At 48.6% G+C, this 18850-nt stretch overlaps 1 protein-coding gene across 1 annotated transcript in view; it reads left to right on the top strand.

Annotated features, from left to right (window-relative positions):
- SNTA1 (syntrophin alpha 1) overlaps window positions 1-9644 on the top strand; it is a 35953-nt gene extending 26309 nt beyond the window's left edge. Inside the window, exons 4-8 of the mRNA XM_004612567.2 lie at window positions 2128-2335; window positions 2455-2585; window positions 4611-4807; window positions 7063-7250; window positions 7332-9644. Of these exons, the coding sequence (XP_004612624.2) occupies window positions 2128-2335; window positions 2455-2585; window positions 4611-4807; window positions 7063-7250; window positions 7332-7424 (817 nt within the window). The 3' untranslated portion in view covers window positions 7425-9644. The remainder of the gene's footprint in view (window positions 1-2127; window positions 2336-2454; window positions 2586-4610; window positions 4808-7062; window positions 7251-7331) is intronic.
- Window positions 9645-18850: the final 9206 nt, after the last annotated feature.

The following is an 18850-nucleotide window of genomic DNA, read 5'->3' as shown; positions in this document are numbered from 1 at the left end:
TCCCGGTACAGGACATCAAGATGGCTGCATCACTCACTGCTGCCTCATCTAGGATGGTTGGAACAACTTGGGGCTGATTAAGCTTTCCTCTTTCCTCATAGCCTTTCCACATCCTAGCTTGTTCTTCACAGGGTAATTGGCTACAAGGTACAGTAACCGGATTACATGGCACGACGGCATGTCAGTTCTACCACATTTTATTTGTCACAAGGTCCAAGAGAGGAGAAATAAACTTCACTTTTTGATGAGAGAAGTAACTGGACAGGCGGATTTGGTGGAGACCATCTTTTAGAAAAGCTTTGTCTTTCTGGGCGAGAGAAGTAGTACCTTAGGTAAGGTGTTTGCCTCGCTTGTGGTTGACCCAGATTCAATCCTCAGCATCGCATATGGTTCTCCAAGCACTGCCAGGAGGGATCCCTGAACACGGAGCCAGGAGTAAGCCCTGAACACCTCCAGGTGTGGCCCAAGAACCAAAGGGGGAAACAAGGAAAGATTTGTCTTTCAGCTGGGAAGGAATACCCTTGCTAAAGACTTCCATCTATCTCTCATTGGTCAGAACTTGGTTTCATGATGAACCCTATCAGCAAGAGGGTCTGGAAGCTCAAGTATTTCGTTCTCTAGCTCTAGCACTAGGGGAAGACAAAGGAGAAAAGGGTTGGGATAAATGTTGTAAGAATCATCCTCCAGTTTCTACCCCTTCTCACCAATTATGGAAAAGTCAACATGGCGTGCATCTGTTTTTGTTTGTTTTGTTTTGGTTTGTTCTTGTTTTGGGGATATACCAGGAGGTGTTCAGGGTTTACTCCTGGCTCTGTGTTAAGGGATGATTCCTGGCAGGGCTCAGAGTGCCAGAAGGGGTTCTGGGGAATCAAAGCAGGGTTGGCCTTGTGCTAGGCAAGCATCTTATCTACTGTACTATCCTCTTTAGCCCCTCAAATATGAATATATATGTATATATATACATACATATATGTATGTATATATATATTTTTTGGGTCACACCCAACGATGCTCAGGGGTTACTCCTGGCTCTGCACTCAGTAATTCTCCTGGTGGACTTGGGGGACCATACAGGGTGCAGGGATTGAACCTAGGACAACTGCAGGCAAGGCAAATGCGTTACTTGCTGTACTATCACTCTGGCCCCCTCAAATGTGAATATTTAAAGCCCCATAAAACAGGTACCCAAGAGAGAGTTCAAGAGGCTGGGGTGTGTGCATTGCATGTTGCTGGACTGGATTCCATCCTTGGCACCCCATGATTCTTCCAGGCACCACTAGAAATGACCCCCTGATCCATAGCATCACCTAGTAGAAAGTAGACCCAGAGCTTTACTGGTTTAATTACTGGCCCTTAAAAAAAAAAGTAATAAAGCTAGACAAAATGTTAAAAATTTCCCTCTTGTCACTCTTGGTATTTTTTTAACAACTCTTCTCCACATTTTCCCATATTGCTTTTTTTCCCTTCCAAGTTCCTAATCCAGTGTGTGTGTGTGTGTGTGTGTGTGTGTGTGTGTGTGTGTGTGTGTGTGTTTAGCAGGGAGGGCTATACTTGTCAGGGCTTGGGACTACTCCCAGCTTAGTGCTCATGGGCTACTACCAACAGTGCTTGGAAGACCATATGGTGCCAGGGCTCAATCCCAGGCCTCCTGCATGAAAGCATGTGCTCAGCCTATTGAGTTATTATTTTTTAAATGTAGATCAACTTGGCCCATCAATTCTCTTTAGTTTATGTGTCGTCCCCCCACCCCACACCTTAATCAGTGCTTGCTTTCTGTGCCATAAAATGGAAATTTGTGTACTGGCTTAGCAAGAGAATTTTTTTTCCTTAGAATCTGGAGAAAAGAACAAGATCATGAGTTCTTCTACACTGATAGCTTTAGCTCCTATCACATGTTTGAGTGTATGTTTATTTATTTATATGTCATCGTCTCCCTCCCCTAGACCCCGCATGGCTCCAGTCCTGCAGCTGGAGCCCGGCAGTGAGCAGGTGCCCAGGTCTCTCGCAGGCGTCTTGGATGGTTTCTCCTGGTTACGGTAGATGGGGTTTCTTAGGCCAGCTTTCAGGGCTGCACAGCAGGAGCCCATGGACAGGCTCCTCCCGCCCAACCCCCATCTGTGCCTGCAGGTACCTGGAGATCTGTTCCGCAGATGGCCAACACACCCTCTTCCTGAGGGCCAAGGATGAGGCGAGTGCAAAGTCATGGGCAGCGGCCATCCAAGCCCAGGTCAACACTCTGATGCCGTGGGTCAAGGACGAGCTGCAGGCGCTGCTGGCGGCCACCAGCGCAGCGGGGAGCCAGGCCATCAAGCAGATCGGCTGGCTGACTGAGCAGGTGCCTGCTGGGCTGGGGTCCCCCCCCCCCCGTCCATTCTCATTGCTCCTCACTGTGTTCCCCACCCCCCAGCCCTCCACTCGCCCTCACCCCTTCTCGTTGGGTCTTGTCCTCAACAGCTGCCCAACGGAGGCACAGCCCCCACCCTGGCCCTGCTGACGGAGAAGGAGCTGCTCCTCTACTGCTGTCTCCCCCAGACCCGGGAGGCCCTGAGCCAGCCCTCCCGCAGCGCGCCGCTCATCACCACCAGGTATCAGCAGGTGGGGGTGTTTGTCTCACCCACACCTCGGGCGTGGCAGCAGGTGGAGCTTGAAAAGCTGGGGAATTCCAGCTCTTTATCTAGAAGTTCCTTCCCCTGGTGACCAAGGCAAGTCTTTACCCTGTTGGAGCCTCTGTTTCCTCGTCTGTAAAATGGGGATTTGGGACAGAAGGAAGTGAGGCCCACTCATATCTCATTCATTGCCACCCACTCTACTCAACCGTATGCTGCATAGTTTAGGGGACAGGGAGCCCCTCCACCCCCCGCCAACAGTCTCCCCAAAGGCGCACCTGGACGGGGGCGGGGGTGGGGAGACACTGACCTGGGAATAGCTTTCAACCACCTAGAGGGAGGAGGCGCTGAGCTCTGTTGGGCCTGGTTGGGGGAAGGCTTCATTGGAGCTGGGCTTTGCGGGATGAATAGGAGTCTTTTAGTTTTGGCTGTGGGGCCACACCCAGGGCTTACTCCTGGCTCTGAGCTCAGGGATTACTCCTGGTGGTGCTGGGGGGACAATATGGAGTACCGGGGATCGAACCTGGCTCAGCCGTGTGCAAAGCAAGCATCCTGCCCACTGTACTATTACTCTGGCCCCTGAAAGGAGATGTCTTGACTGTGGGATGGGAGAGATTGTCACACAGAATACCATCAAAGGTGCAGAGGTCTGAGGACCAGGAGCAGCATGATGGGGGCTGATCATGTACAACCCAGTGAGCAGAATCTGCAGGAAGTGGAGAGGAGGGAGCGGGGAGTTGGCAGGGGGCTGACCTGGTAGAGGCACTTTTGCCTGGTTCAAGAACCCGAGCTCCATCTGAAGCCTTTTGGAGGGATGGCAGGGCTTTCGCTTTGGGAGAGAGGTTGATTCAGGTGGCGTTTTTAAAAAAGAGTCCCCATGGCTGCCACATGGAAAATGCCACGTGGTGGGGGCAGGATGGAAGCTGGGAGGCTGCCAGGGATGTGCAGGGGATCTGAGGAAGGTGGGTGGAGGCAGCAGATGGAGAAGAAAGGCCACATTTGCATGGGGAGGCACATGGGTGGTAAAATGCAGCCAGCTCCCGCGCGGGCCAGATGGGGAGGGTGAGGGAGGTGTCCAGGATGAGTGGGTCCCGGGGAGGCTTGGCACAGTGTCTGGGCAAGCATGGGGCTGGGGGACGGCGCGCAAAGGGAGGAGTCCAGAGCAAGATGCTGAGCTGAGTCTAAAGAGTGTGGGTGGATAGGTGCGGGGAGGGGGGGTCTAGGATGTGAATCTCGATACCCAGAGGCCTCCTGGAGGTCAGGACTGAGAAATGGGACACTGAGCGGCAGCTTCTGGGGCAGCTAACTCAGCTAGAGAGCATGAAGAAGGGAAGCAAAGGTGGCTGCCGATGGAGCTCTGAGGCCTGCTGCCCAAAGAAGGACCGTGAGCTGCCTAAGGCTGAGTGTCTGAGGCCTTGTCTCCCACAACTCTGGGCTGGGCACTGGCCCTTGGGAGCAGCAGGTCATGGATTGGATCGTGAGTCATGGGTTGCCCACTCAGTAATTGATGAATTGATTTCAGATGCTTATTGAGCATCTGCTCTGTGCTAGATGTTTTAGTTGTTTACAAGAGTAAACACATTAGACAAGAAGTTGTACGAAAGCCTGGGTGATATTCTAGAGAGAAAGAGGCATCAGAAACCAACTGTTGCCTGGAACAAGTCTGCTTCCGGTCAGTGTGATGTGGGCTCAGGCAGGGAGGCGAGGGGGCACTGCTCCAAGCTGGCACCACTTGGGGGTAGGTCTGAAGGAGGAGAGGGAGCAGAGCAGCTCAGGGTTGAGTGTGCTTGGAGTTTGAAGATGCCAGCATGGCAGGAGCCATGGAGAGGTGGGGGGGGAGAGAGACGGGTAGAGGGTGGGAGTCCGTGAGTACCCATCTGGAGGCTCCATCACATGGATGGCTAGGTGGCAACTGAGTCCCAGACTCATGTTCTGTCCAGCCCCTTGGCCCAGAGTCAACTCCTTGATGCTTCCCATCAAACCCTTGGCTCTTGTTGCCCCCAGGCTGGTCCACTCGGGCCCCTCCAAGGGCTCGGTGCCCTATGACGCAGAGCTCTCCTTTGCCCTGCGCACGGGCACGCGCCATGGCGTGGACACCCATCTGTTCAGCGTGGAGTCTCCGCAGGAGCTGGCTGCCTGGACCCGCCAGCTGGTGGATGGCTGTCACCGGGCAGCTGAGGGTGTGCAGGAAGTGTCCACAGGTGAGCTGAGTGGATCTGGGGGTGCCTCTCAGGTAATAAGTCTCTTAGCCCCAGCTTCAAGACGTCGTCGTCTCCTCCTCCTCCTCCTCCTCCTCCTCCTCCTCCTCCTCCTCCTCCTCCTCCTCCTCCTCCTCCTCCTCCTCCTCCTCCTCCTCCTCCTCCTCCTCCTCCTCCTCCTCCTCCTCCTCCTCCTCCTCCTCCTCCTCCTTCTTCTTCCTTCTTCCTTCTTCCTTCTTCCTTCTTCCTTCTTCTTCCCCTACCTGCTGTGCTATTGCTCCAGCCCCCAAGACGCTTTCTTCTGTAGGGTGTTAGAGGAAGGGGTAAAACGTGGGTATTGGGGAGATCTCGAGAAACTCTTTTTTTATGTTTGGGCCACATGTGGCAGTGCTCAGGGCTTGCTCCTGGCTCTGTGCTTACTCCTGGTGGTGCTTGGGGCACCATGTTGGGTGCCAGGGATTGAGCCTGGGTCAGAGTGTGCATGGCCAGCCCCCTGGCTGCTGAACCATCTCTCTGCCCCAGCCTTCTGCTTTGGTTGTCCCATTGTCCTCGGGGTGAGAGTCTTCTCTGGTTTTCTTGCTTGACTTTGAGATTCTCCTGGTGAGGATGTGAGAATAAGCACCCGGACTAGGCTTGTCAGATCAAATATAGAACAGCTTGATTTAAACATGTAATTTAAATTTTTTGGTTTTGTTTTGGGGCCACACCCAGTGGTGTTCAGGGCTTATTCCTGGCTTTTCTTTCTTTTTTTTTTTAATTTTTTTTATTGAATCACCAAGTGGAGGGTTACATAGTTCTCAGGATTATGTCAGTTATACAATACTCAAACACCCTTCCCTTCACCAGTGCCCATCTTCCATCACCAACCCCCCCAGTATATCTGCCGCCCCTCCCACCTCCCCAGTCCCCACCCTTGTACGTGATAAGTTTCACTTCGTTTACACTTTATCTCGATTACATTCCATGTTTCAACACACAACTCACTACCATTGCTGGGGTTTCCCCCCAAAAAGAAAAAGACAGTCCTATTGCCAAGGAAGCATTTGATAGTTCTCCATTGCTAAGAATATAGAGATATTAAGTCCCACTGTTTGTTACATAACTTTTCTTTTTCCCCCTGCCCCGCGCCACCGAGTTCACGCCTGTTTAGTAATCGCCACGCTGTCTGACAAAGGGAAAAAAAAAAACCGAAGAGGATGGTTATTTCCTGTCATCAGCCGGCGTGGGGCTCTGGCTTAGTTGATAGTCTAGTAGAGTGTCTGCAAGCAGTTTCTGGAACCAAAGGTCTTGCGCTGGTATCGGCTCCGGCTCGAGATTCCACCAGCGTCCCGCTGTTCCATGTACATAATTTTCCCCTTATATCCCATTCCCACGCCACCAGGTCTGTTTGCTTAATGGACATCACACTATGTTTGACACCACGCCGCGTTTCTTCCCGAGAAAGAAGGATATTTCTCAGCCGGCGTGGGGATATAGCTTAGTTCAGTCTAGAGAGATGGCTACCACTTTGATTGCCTTCAATATTTCAGCAAAAGACTTACTATTCTTGTTAGGATCTCCCACAAAAGTCCGACCCATTAAGAAGGAACCATTACATATTGCTGATACTAAGATGACATTAGGTTTTGGGTTTCTGTATAAAGTCCAGGGAAAGTACAACCAGAAATAACATCACTACAAACTTTTACCCTTTTATGGTGCTCATAAGATTATTCCTGGCTTTTCACTCAGGAATCACTCCTGGAGAGCTCGGGAGACCCTTATGTGTGCCAGGGATCGAACCAGGGTTAGGTGCATGCATACATGTTAGGCTGTACTGCAACGCCAACCTCCAAATTTGAGCTTTAGAAAAAGCACAGAGTTTTGTTTTAGTCTAAGTAAACACCAATGATCCATGTGCATCAGGGATTTTCTTTTCACTGGGCAGTGATGCAGGTCTCTGAGGTTGCCCGGGGCCATGCTTGGTGACCTACTTGGTAACCCTTCTGCGGAGGATGGCAGAGGTTAAGCAGCTCCCTTTTTTCACTTGGGCTTCTAGAAGCGGTGCCAGAAGCAGGTCTTCCAGGGGCCCGTCTGTCTGTGTTTTGTGGGTAGGGGTGTGAGTCTTTGCAGGGTGGGTGGCCGTGGTGTGGCAGTGAGCTGGTTGCTGGGGGCATCCGGGCTCCACTTTGGGAGCTGCTGGTGGGGGCTGGAGCTGTGCAGTCTCGGAGGTGCTTGCTGTGCCCAGGCCCACTCCACTGTCCTCCTGCCCCTCACAGCCTGCACGTGGAATGGCCGGCCCTGCAGCCTCTCCGTGCACATCGACAAGGGCTTCACGCTGTGGGCTGCTGAGCCGGGCGCCACCCGAGCCGTGCTGCTCCGCCAGCCCTTTGAGAAGCTGCAGATGTCCTCGGACGACGGTGCCAGCCTCCTTTTCCTGGACTTTGGGGGCACTGAAGGAGAGATTGTGAGTGGAGGCGCAGAATTGGGGGGGGGAGGGATATCAAGTGAATGGAGCTCATGACCCTTCTCTCCATCCACCCTGCAGCAACTGGACCTGCATTCATGCCCCAAAACCATGGTTTTCATCATACACTCCTTCCTCTCTGCCAAAGTCACCCGCTTGGGACTTTTGGCCTAGGAGTCTCTGGATGCCCAGCCCTGAAGAGCACCTGGCCTGACCTGGCCCTCCGTGGACTGCCTGCTCACCGCTGGACTGACAGAAGGGAGAAGGGAGGAACAAGGGTGCAGAGACCCAGCCCTGGGGGTGGGTCATCTTGAAGGGGCAGGGGTGGAGACCCAGGACAGAGTTGATCCTACCTGTGATGGGGGAGTCTTCCTGCCCCCTCCCCCCACCCCCCACCAGTGCCTTTTGCAGAGTGATATTTTGTGTACACAGAAGCCATTCCGAGCCTGGAAACTGCTCTTGTAGAGATCCTGAGACCAGCCAACAACTGCTGGGTCTCCTTGAGGCCCCCCAGCCATTCCCAGGGCCCCCACCTGAAGCTGGAGCTCCCTGGGGTGCAAAGCAAGAGAAAGAGGAGCCTTTCAGCTCTTTTCTCCCCTCAGCTCCACAACTATTGGGGCATCTGGTTTTCCTCTTGGATGAATAAACAGTCTGTGAGCATGCAGGCAGCTGGTCCAGTGTCTGTGCTTCGTACCTCGGTCTTGGGATCCTACCGTGTCTCAATCATCCCGAGATGGACCAGACTCAGGACCGGGTCTTCTTGCCCTGTAGAAGAGCAGGCTTTTGACCACATGTTCCCCCCACCCCCCAAAAGAATATAAATTATTCATTATTGTGTGGCAATTAACCCCAACATTTAACAGCTGAATTGAGACTCTGTTATCTCTCTAGTTCTGTGGATCAGGTACTTGAGGGGACCCTATGCGTGTTGTTCTTTCCTCTTTCTTTTATTTTTTAATGACGTTATAGCCAAGATGTTGGCAGGGTGTGCATCCTCTGAGGGCGTGAGTGGGGCTGGGTCTCGTGTGCATTATTGCTCACTCACCTGGCTGTGGGCAGGAAGCCGCAGCTGCTCACCACCTGGTCCTGAACAGAGTTTACTCATGACAAGGAGCTGACCCCAACCCCTATCGAGCCAAGAGGGTCCCACAGGCCTTTGATGACCTTGTCTTGGATGTCACAGGCTGCTGCTTTATTCTCTTCATTAGAAGTGAGGCACTGCATTGAGCACAAACTTGAGGGGAGTGGGGCTAGGTTGCACCCCCTGAAGAAATGTCAGAGAATTGGTGGACCACCATAGGGCCACTATGGGCCCCATTCCTGCACTGGGAGTGTGCTTCGTGGAAGATTTCTTTGGAAGCTGTAATGTGACGGTTGGATGTGGGTTTGCCTTGTTTAGAACTGCTTTGCTTCCACAACCAGAACGATCAGTGACTCCAGTACTAGTAGCTGACATTCAGAGAGAGTTTATCATCTGCTGGCACTGTGCACCCATTTCCTCATGGATCCTCACCACTTCCAAACCTGTGTGCTGGGCACACTCGTCTGTGTTTCACAGGGAAGGGGACTGGGACTCTGTGGGGGAAAATGACTGCCCCAAGTAAAAAGATCTCTGAAATGTCTAAGCTTGGATTCAAACCAGGTCTTTCTACTTTCTGGCCTTGCACTGTCTGTTAGAAATAGAATGAGAGATGCACACATGATTAAAATTTCCTAGAATTCACATGAAACAGTAGAAATAATTTTAATAATATATATTTATTTAATCCACTATATCCCAAATAATATTACATGTATTATGTAACAGTATCACTGTATCACGATCACTGTCATCCTGTTGTTTGTCAATTTAGTCGAGCGGGCACCAGTAACGTCTCTATTCCCGTCAGCCCTGAGATTTTAGCAGCCTCTCCTTACTTGTCTTTCCCAACAATTGGAAGCTCTTTCAGGGTCAGGGGAATGAGATCTATTGTTACTGTTTTTGTAACAGTATTATTATGTAACAGTAGAAATACTTATTCATGAAACGTTCTACATTATTTTTATGCCATGTTTCTGAATTCTGGGATGTATTTTTATATCTTCAGCACATCTTGAGCCGGGGAGTGGCTCAGCAGCAAAGTGCATGCCTTGCATGCAGTGAGACCTGGGTTTAATCCCCAGCACGGGAAAAACAAAAAGTAAGCACATCTATAGTATATGTCTATTCAGGTGCCAAATTTTCACTGGAAATTCACTTGTATTTAGATTTCATAAAATTTGCAGTTACAAAAAATGGATTCATTTAGTGAAATTAATGTACAATTTACAGACATTAGTTTATAATTATGCATACCTAAGACTTAAGTAATGTTATCATACAATGTTACTTTAATAAAAATTATTCAAAATGTGTGATAAACGTATCTTTTAAGTTGAAAAAAAGATTCAGATACAGAAGTTTTTGCAAATGTACTGTTTTTTTATATTAAGGTTAATTAAATTTAAATAAAATTTAGGTGACAGAGCACAAGAGGTAAGGCACTTTGTTCAGTAGCAGGGATCAAAATTGGGCTTTCCACTGCCAAGGATGTGCTCACACCCAGCGTTGCTCAAGGGTTACTCCTGGTTGTACACTCAGGAATTACTCCTGGAAGTGCTCAGGGACCATATTGGATGCCAAGGATTGAACTCGGGTTGGCAGTGTGCAAGGCAAGCCCAACCCACTCTGGTCCCAGCTCCGGCTTTTTGAGCTCTCTTCTTGGATCCAAACTTTTGTCTTTAGAATCCATATTTTTCTGACATTCTGATTTTTTTCACTTTTCCAGCACTGTACTATTTTTTACTCTTATACCCCATCATCTTTTTTTTCACTCTCATACGACTGTGCTATTTTTAACTCTTATAGCCCACAAAAGTTCTACCACATTTGAGGTTACCTGAAGAGTCACAGTGAAAAACAAGAACCCTAATACTCCTTTGGGCCTGATGTGATGGCACCAGAAAGATGCTAATGTAGGGGAGTGGGAGGGCCTTGACCTATCTCAGTTCTCACTAATCTGTGTGCCAGAGTGACATCCCGGGCACCTGTTAAGGGCATCTTGGGAGGCTTCTTCCCTGGCAGCCAGCCTCAGTCTGGCTGAGGAGGTGCTCAGGTAAGTTCAGCTCATGATCTTCAAGACACTTCTGGCCTTTGAGTCTTCAAATCTGAACCCAGAAATTGTGCCCTTCTACCACTCCTCACATCTCTGGATTCCTAACCCACACAGAACCTGTCAATATAATAAAAAGTTGTTTCTTTTGACTTGGGGGGAAAAAAGGAAGAAAAAGAACCATAGTACAATGCTTTGTTTGGTTTTTGTTTGGAGACCATATCTGGAGATGCTCAGGGGTTACTCCTGGCTCCATACACAGAAATTATTCCTAGTGGTGCTTGAGGACCATATGGGATGCTGGGGTTCAAAGCAGGGTTGGTCACATGGAAGGCAAATGCCCTGCCTGCTGTACTATTGCTCCAGCCCAAAACGATAATATAATTCTTTGCTTTTTTTTTTGCCACACTTGACAGTGCTTGGAGGTTACTCCTAGCTCTGTGCTCAGGAATTATACCTGGTGGGCTCTATGAGGGACTATATGGGATGCCAGAGATTGAAGCTGGGTCAGTCGCATACAAGAAAGTGCCCTATCTACTGTATATCTCCAGCCCCCCTAATACATTTCTTGGCTAGTATGTGCCTTTGTATGTGTGAGTTTATGTGTTTGTGTTTGTGGCATCACAGATTAAACTTGGAACTTCACACATGTGAGACATGTATTGTTCCCAGGAGCCATATCTCCAGCCCTGTTTTTTTCCCTCTTTTTTTTAGGTTACACTGGGTTTACTCAGGACCACATGGGGTTGCTGGGTTACCTGGCTTGACTACGTATAAGGCAAGTCCTTTTCATTGTACTATGCTCCAGTTCTCAGCCATATATATATATGTATATGTTTTTTATCTTTGGGTCACATCCAGCAATGCTTAGGGGTTATTCCTGGCTCTGCACTCAGGAATTACTCATGGAGGTGCTTGGGGACCATATGGCATGCTGGGAATCAAACCTGGGTTGACCATGTGCAATGCCCTACCCACTGTACTATCACTCTGGCCCCCAGCCGTATATTTTTGATTGGATTAATATCCAATGATCCTCTAAGGAGACAGAGTAAACCTCATTGCATTAGTCTCAAATAGCATCCAGAAGGATTATTGCCACTGTTTTCCGGGGCTTTGATATCATTCTCTGAACAATTGCTCCAGACTCTGAAATACTCTCCTGATGTGTCTCCTCACCTTCCCCTCTCCAGTGCAGTGTATTCTCCACACAAGTCACTATGGAGGCAAAGAGATGAAGAAATACCCTATATTCTCACCCATAGGGGGTACGTAAAGAAACAGTCTTACATTCTGACCATCGAATTGAGATTGCTATAGAGGGTGGGACACTTTGGTGACAGGCATGGTGTGGTAACATTGGACGCTCCATAAACATTCACTTTTTATTCTTTTGCTTTTTGGGTCACACCTGGTGATGCACAGGGGTTAGTCCTGGCTCTGCACTCAGGAATTACCCCTGGCAGTGCTCAGGGGACCATATGGGATGCTGGGAATTGGAATTGAACCCGGGTCATCGGCATGCAAGGCAAATACCCTATCCGCTGTGCTACTGCTCCACTCTTGTCACCACTTTAACTCTAGGGGCTGCAGAGCTAGTACAGTGGATGAGGCACTTACTTGCCTTGCATATGGCTAATTCTGGTTCAATCCCTAGCATTGCATATAGACTCCTGAGTCCTGCCAGGAGTGATCCCTGGAGCAAAGAACCAGGAGTAATCCCTGAACCCTCAAACAAAAACAACACCCATTAACAAATATAATCGCCCCCCCCCACCAGATGGGCCAAAAATAACCCTGTAGACTTCTAATGAAGGTTAAAGTTTGAGTTGAGGCAGGATGGTCAGGCTCTTCTTGCTTTCCAGATTTGAGTATTGGGGCTGATGTTGGCGTCTTGAGACTGAGGGTTTTCTTCAGAACCACAGGTCTCTACACAGCAGGCTGAGAATTAAAACGGTAGAAGCATTCTACCACAATGACTGCTAGCACTGCATTGTAGCACTGTCCTCCCGTTGTTCACTGATTTGCTCAAGCAGGCATCAATAATGTCTCCACTGTGAGACTTGTTGTTACTGTTTTTGGCATATCGGATATGCCACGGGGAGTTTGCCAGGCTCTGCCCTGTGGGCGGGATACTCTCGGTAGCTTGCCAGGCTCTCCGGGAGGGACAGAGGAATTGGACCTGGGTCGGCCACGTGCAAGGCAAACGCCCTATCCGCTGTGCTATCGCTCCAGTCCGACTGCTAGCATATAACTACCCAAATTCCTTCTCCCTTGGGGGAAATAGTTCTGAGATATTATACACTGTTGCCCAGAAGGCCCCACCAGAACTCAGATCCATGCGGCACCCAGGGTAACTGGTTTGACAGCACATTCGTGATGGGATCCCTCCCCTCTGCCTCATTCCCCCACGCCCTGCGGGGTTCCTGACATCACCTACTGCACTCAGATCCTTGTTGTAGGGTCAGCTTCCTAGCAACACAAACTAAAACACAAAGCGATCATTTATTCATTCAACACATGCTTATTAAACTCTTCTATGAGTCAGACTCTATGCTAGACCTTGGGGATATTTCAGTGAAGACAGACTAGCCCTGGTCTCAGAGAAAAAGAGAACAAATAATGCTAGCATTTTGGATCATGACAGTATAGACGTGCCATTTATTAGTCATGGTCAGAGAGGGCCTCATTGAACTGTAATTTATTTTTTAAATATATTTTTAAATTTTAAGTTTATTTTTTTTTTTGGTGCAGTGCAGGGATGGACCCCAGGGCTACACACATATGAAGTAAATGTTCTACTCCTTTTTTTTTTTCTGCTTTTTGGGTCACACCCGGCAATGCACAGGGGTTACTCCTGGCTCTGCACTCAGGAATTACCCCTGGCGGTGCTCAGGGGACCATATGGGATGCTGGGAATCGAACCTAGGTCGACCGCATTCGGGTCGACCGCATGCAAGGCAAACGCCCTACCCGCTGTGCTATCGCTCCAGCCTCAGTAAATGTTCTACTTCTAAAGTCCACTGCTGGCCCATACATATATGTATCACTGTATCACTGTCATCCCGTTGCTCATCGATTTGCTGGAGCGGGCACCAGTAACGTCTCCAATGTGAGACTTGTTACTATTTTTGGCATATTGAATGCACCACAGGTAGCTTGCCAGACTCTGCTGTGCGGGCGGGATACTCTCAGTAGCTTGACATGTATGTATAAGTATACTCATATGAAATACAAATACATATATATTTTTAATGAAGAATTGATATTTAAGCTGTGAGTAAAAGGCTGTGAAGGAACTACCCAAGAAAGAATTTGTGGGTAAACTTCCCAGAAAGAGTGTAGTAAGCATGAAGGCTCTGAGGTAAACAGGGGCTTAGGATCTTGAAGGAGCAAAATAAAATTATGTAGTTGAAGTGGGGTCCAGTTAGAGAAACCATGGTAAGAGAAGTAAGCAGTAAAAAAAAGTATGCTGGAGAACTAAAAGTAATCAGAAATCAGATCATGTAGACCCTAGGGCACATTAGAAAATCTAGGTTTTAGTGTTAAGAACTCCATTAGGAGTTCTCAGCAGAGGAATGATATGGTCTGGGTTAACAAAACAAAGAAAAAAAACACTCTCTTAGACTCTGTGAGAAATGGTTTATACAGAGCCACAGGTTTGCAGAAATTTCCTGCCTATTGCAGAAAAGTTTATTGCCACTGGAGAAATAGTGTAGGAGTTAAGATGCTTACCTTGTGCACAGCTAACTCTACTTCAATCCCCAGTGCCACATACGATCCCAAGTACTGCCGGGAGTTACCCCTGAACACAGAGCCAGGAGGAAGCTGTGATCATTGCTGGATGTGGCCCAGAAAAAAAGGTGATTGTCACATAACATATGATATGCCTGGATCATGTTGCAGCACTACTGTATATAATGATATGGAAAAAAATATTTTTTGCTACAATTTAACAATTTTCTATCTTACTGGAATGAGGGGCTGGAGTGATAGCACAGCGGGTAGAGCGTTTGCCTTGCACTTGGCCAACCTGTGTTCGATTCCTCCGTGCCTCTCGGAGAGCCCGGCAAGCTACCGAGAGTATCCCGCCCGCACAGCAGAGCCTGGCAAGCTACCTGTGGCGTATTCTATATGCAAAAAACAGTAACAAGTCTCACAATGGAGATGTTACTGGTGCCCACTCGAGCAAATCGATGAACAATGGGAGGACAGTGCTACAGTGACAATGACTGGAATGAGAAGTGTTTCTCCTGTTGTCACTGGTCAGCATAAGTAGATTGAAAGCCACTGCTCTGGGGCACAGGGGCAAGGGCAGAAGCAAGAATAGTTAGCATGCAGGTGATTGCCATTATTTATTTTGCAGTGCTGGGATCAAACTCCAGGTCTCATGCATTCTAGCACATGAGCTAGCATTGAGCCACATCCCCAGACTGCAGTCATTTTTTTTTTTTATGTTAACGATGCCATCTGTAGTAGAAAAACAGCAGAACCCGAAGTCGACAGATTTGCAACATTTTGAAGTTTGAGCTGACAGTCCTGGATGACAGATTGAATATGGAGATTGAGATAGGAAACAAAAATGATTTGTAGATTTCTCCTGTGCTACTGGGAGGATGCTTGAACCTTACACAGGGATTGGCCAAACTGGGTCGAACAGATTTTGTGAGATGATGTGTATGTGGGCTGGAGCGATAGCACAGCGGGTAGGGCTTTTGCCTTGCATGAGGCCCACCCGGGTTTGATTCCTGTGTCCTTCTTGGAGAGCCCGGCAAGCTACTGAGAGTATCTTGCCTGCATGGTATAGCCTGGCAAGCTCCCCGTGGCGTATTTGAAATGCCAAAAACAGTAACAAATGTCACAATGGAGACGTTATTGGTGCCCGCTTGGGCAAGTCGATGAGCAACAGGATGACAGTGACAATGACAGTAATGTGTGTGGGAATTAAGTGATCTGTAGAAGTTAGAAGCGGTCATTAGACACCCGAAGAAAGTTGCAGCATAAGGTATGTGTTGGAAGTCTTTAACTGATAGAACTAGGCTATGGAATGGAAAAAGAATGTGAACCACCTATGTAATAATTTTTTTTCAGTAGCCATATCAATAAGAGCAAAGAGAAGGGACCACAGAGATAGTATAGGGGTAAGACACCTGCTTTCTATGAGGCAACCTGGGCTCAATCCCCCAGCATCACATATGGTCCCTTTTCACTGCCAGGAATGATCCCTGTGCATAGAGCAGGAGTAAGTCTTGAGCATAGTTGGTTGAAATCTCTCACACACATCCCCCAAAGTAGAAAGACAAGAAATCGTTGAATCATATGGAAGTTCTGTTTTTATTTATTTTTTGCTTTTTTGGGGGCTCACACCTGGCGATGCTTAGGGATTACTCCTGGCTCTGCACTCAGGAATTACCCCTGGTGGTGCTCAGGGGACCATATGGGATGCTGGGAATCAACCCGGGTTGGCCGCGTGCAAGGCAAACACCCCACCCGCCGTGCTATTGCTCCAGCCCCGGTTTTTACATTTTGAGAAATCTCCATTCTATTTTCCAAAGATGCTGAAGGAGTCAACATTCCCATCATGATATTTACCCCATGCTCAAGAAATTTTCATTCAAAAATATATATGCACACCTATATTCATTATAGTGCTTAATACACTCACCAGGATATGGAAACAAATCAAACATCAAATAATGGATGAATAAAGAAGTTGTGATATATAAACACAATGGAACACTGTATCACTGTCATTCCGTTGCTCATTTGCTGGAGCGGGCACCAGTTGTCACGCGCTGCTTCGACCAGCGAAGAAACACACAACTCGGAGATCCTTCTTGCCACGATTTATTCAGGGACTTTCCATGAAAAGGGAAAAATGGGAACAAGGAGGAACGAGGAGGAGAGAGGTACGAAAGGGGGAACCTCTAGCTAGGTGACTACTCCCTTATATACCTCTGGCTGCTTGTTTACACCCAAGTGTCTGCAGCTGATAGGCTAGTTACACCTTGTGGGCGTGACAGGACACCCTGTTTCCTTATTAGGAGTTGTTTTCAAGCACGGTGCAATTAACAAGAAACAGGTGTTGTTTATGAAGCACGGGTCCTGTGGAGGCTCTCCACAGTTCCCCCTTTTTGTTTTAGAACAGTAAGCGGCCCCCTTGGCCTTACCCGTCATTGGGAGCCCTCTCGCTCCTAGGTCCCTGTCTTAGGTTGGTCCAAGGGTCAGGTGGGTATAATGCACCCTTTCAAACTCAACTACAGGAGGTCCCCTGCAGTTAAGGGCTCTCAGCTGCATCCTTTGCTACATCCAGCTAGACCTGATTGTTCTAAGCGAGATTATTGTTTCAGAGTTGCAAGCCAAAGCTGCTGGGATTGCTGTGCCTCCAGGGCCACGAATGCCTGTAAATACCACGCCTTTGTAAATAGTTGTTCTTGCTGCATTTTGTATAGACACCAGGCAAAAACCAAAGCAGTGAGAAACAATAAGGATAGTACTGCTCCCACCCCCGCCCACTCTTTGAAGAAATGGAGGGGACTTCTACTCTGGTCACATTAAGATGGGTAAGGAAGGGATTAAAGCAGGCCATGTTGTAGCAATGGCCCAGAAAGCTGCTTCTTCAGCTCATATTGTCACAGGAACCAGGCTGAGCAGGAGCATCAGTTTCCACATCTTGGTCTACTGGGGGTTCAGTCTTCCGTGTCAGGTGTTCAGGAATCCACATTGGTTCTGCCCTGTCCTGTGGAAAAACACAAACAGAATCCCTGGCCCAGGTTAACATGGGGTCCGGGCCGCGCCATTCATGAGAAAGGATATCCTTCCATTTAACATATCCTTGGCACACAGGGATCTTTGAAGAATGCCTGTCTGCAGGGGAGGTGCCCTTATCATCAATAATCAAAAAATTTAGAGTAAAAAGTGCAATAGAGGTTCTTTCTCAAGGGGGCCGTCCCAGGCCAACTCCCCCTTTTTGTTTTATTAAGCATGCTTTAAGGGTGGAATGGGCACGCTCAACGATGCCCTGCCTTGTGGGTTATATGGGAGGCCATGAGATAAAGAGACTCCCATCTGGGCACAAAATGCGGTGGATTTTGCAGAGGTGTATGCAGGACCGTTATCTGTTTTCAGTTGGGCTGGGATGCCCCAGGCTGCCCATGCTTCAAGGCAATGAGATAACATTCGTGGATCGCTCTCCATGAAGGGGAGTGGCATGAATAATACTGGAGCATGTGTACGCGTGTATTGCCAGCAGCAGTAAGAGCTTGCTCAATTTTGCAAATTCCATTAGGAAAGTGCGCCAGTCCAAGTATTGGCCGGGCGTCAACACCGCTCTAGCCACCTGTTGCCAACCACTTGGGGTCATACAACATCCAAATAAGCCTTCTACTTGAGTTAAGGTAAATGCCGCGTTGGCTCCATACATCTTTATTGATTCTGCCAAGGACTTAATTATTTTAACATCTAGGGGCTCGTGATATCGCTGTTGATTATCTTCAAAAACAGGATAAGTTAACTGCAACTCTCGCCTAACCTCTGCCCAGAGCCCGGGTTTTGCGAAATAAAGTCCACCTCCCGCTTTGTTAAGATAAGGGGGCGGATCATCCTCAGAGCCCTTTAGCGGCAAGTATAGGTCACTATCATGTGTCGCAGCTTCCTCCTCAATAGAGGGGTCAGAATCCCCATTAGCCTGTCCCTGCTGAAATTGACGTAGCGAGGGATAAAGAGACAGATGGACGGGTCATGGATGGTTCTCGGGGCCTTCCTCTCTTTTTTGGGGCGCGTCCCTGCATCAGTGGGGTTCCCCTAGAGGCCTCGCTTTCCACGTCCGAGCCCTCCTCTAGCTCAGAGGCTAAATGCCATGACGGTTGCCTCTGTCCAACAGTTCCTTCTTTGTCTCTTCTAACACTACTTGTCCCGGTTGTACGGCCTTACCGCACTTCTGATCCTTAATGTAGGCATAGAAAGCAAGAGCAAAAAAACAAAAGGAAAGACAAATAAAAACCCAACCTGCAAACAAAACATACACATCCATGGATTTTATGGTCCTGACTCACCACAGGAACTTCATCGGCCTGAATCGCAGCAAGTTCTGAATTGACTGGCGGGTACTGGAGGTCGGGTTCCCTGTACGGCCCACCAGCTGTCACGCAACTTGGAGATCCTTCTTGCCACGATTTATTCAGGGACTTTCCATGAAAAGGGAACAACTGGAACAAGGAGAAAGGAGGAGAGGAGGAGGAGAGAGGGACTGAGGAGGGGGAACCTCTAGCTAGGTGACTTCCCCCCTAAATACCTCTCGCTGCTTGTTTACGCCCAAGTGTCTGCAGCTGATAGGCTAGTTACACCTTGTGGGCGTGACAGGACATCCTATTTCCTTATTAGGAGTTGTTTTCGAAGTACGGTGCAATTAACAAGAAACAGGTGTTATTTATGAAGCACGGTCCTGTGGAGGTTCTCCACAACCAGTAA

This window comes from Sorex araneus, chromosome 5 (assembly GCF_027595985.1).
Source record: "Sorex araneus isolate mSorAra2 chromosome 5, mSorAra2.pri, whole genome shotgun sequence".
NCBI lineage: Eukaryota > Metazoa > Chordata > Mammalia > Eulipotyphla > Soricidae > Sorex > Sorex araneus.
The sequence above is the reverse complement of the archived record's forward strand: the minus strand, read 5'-3'. Positions and strand labels throughout refer to the sequence as shown.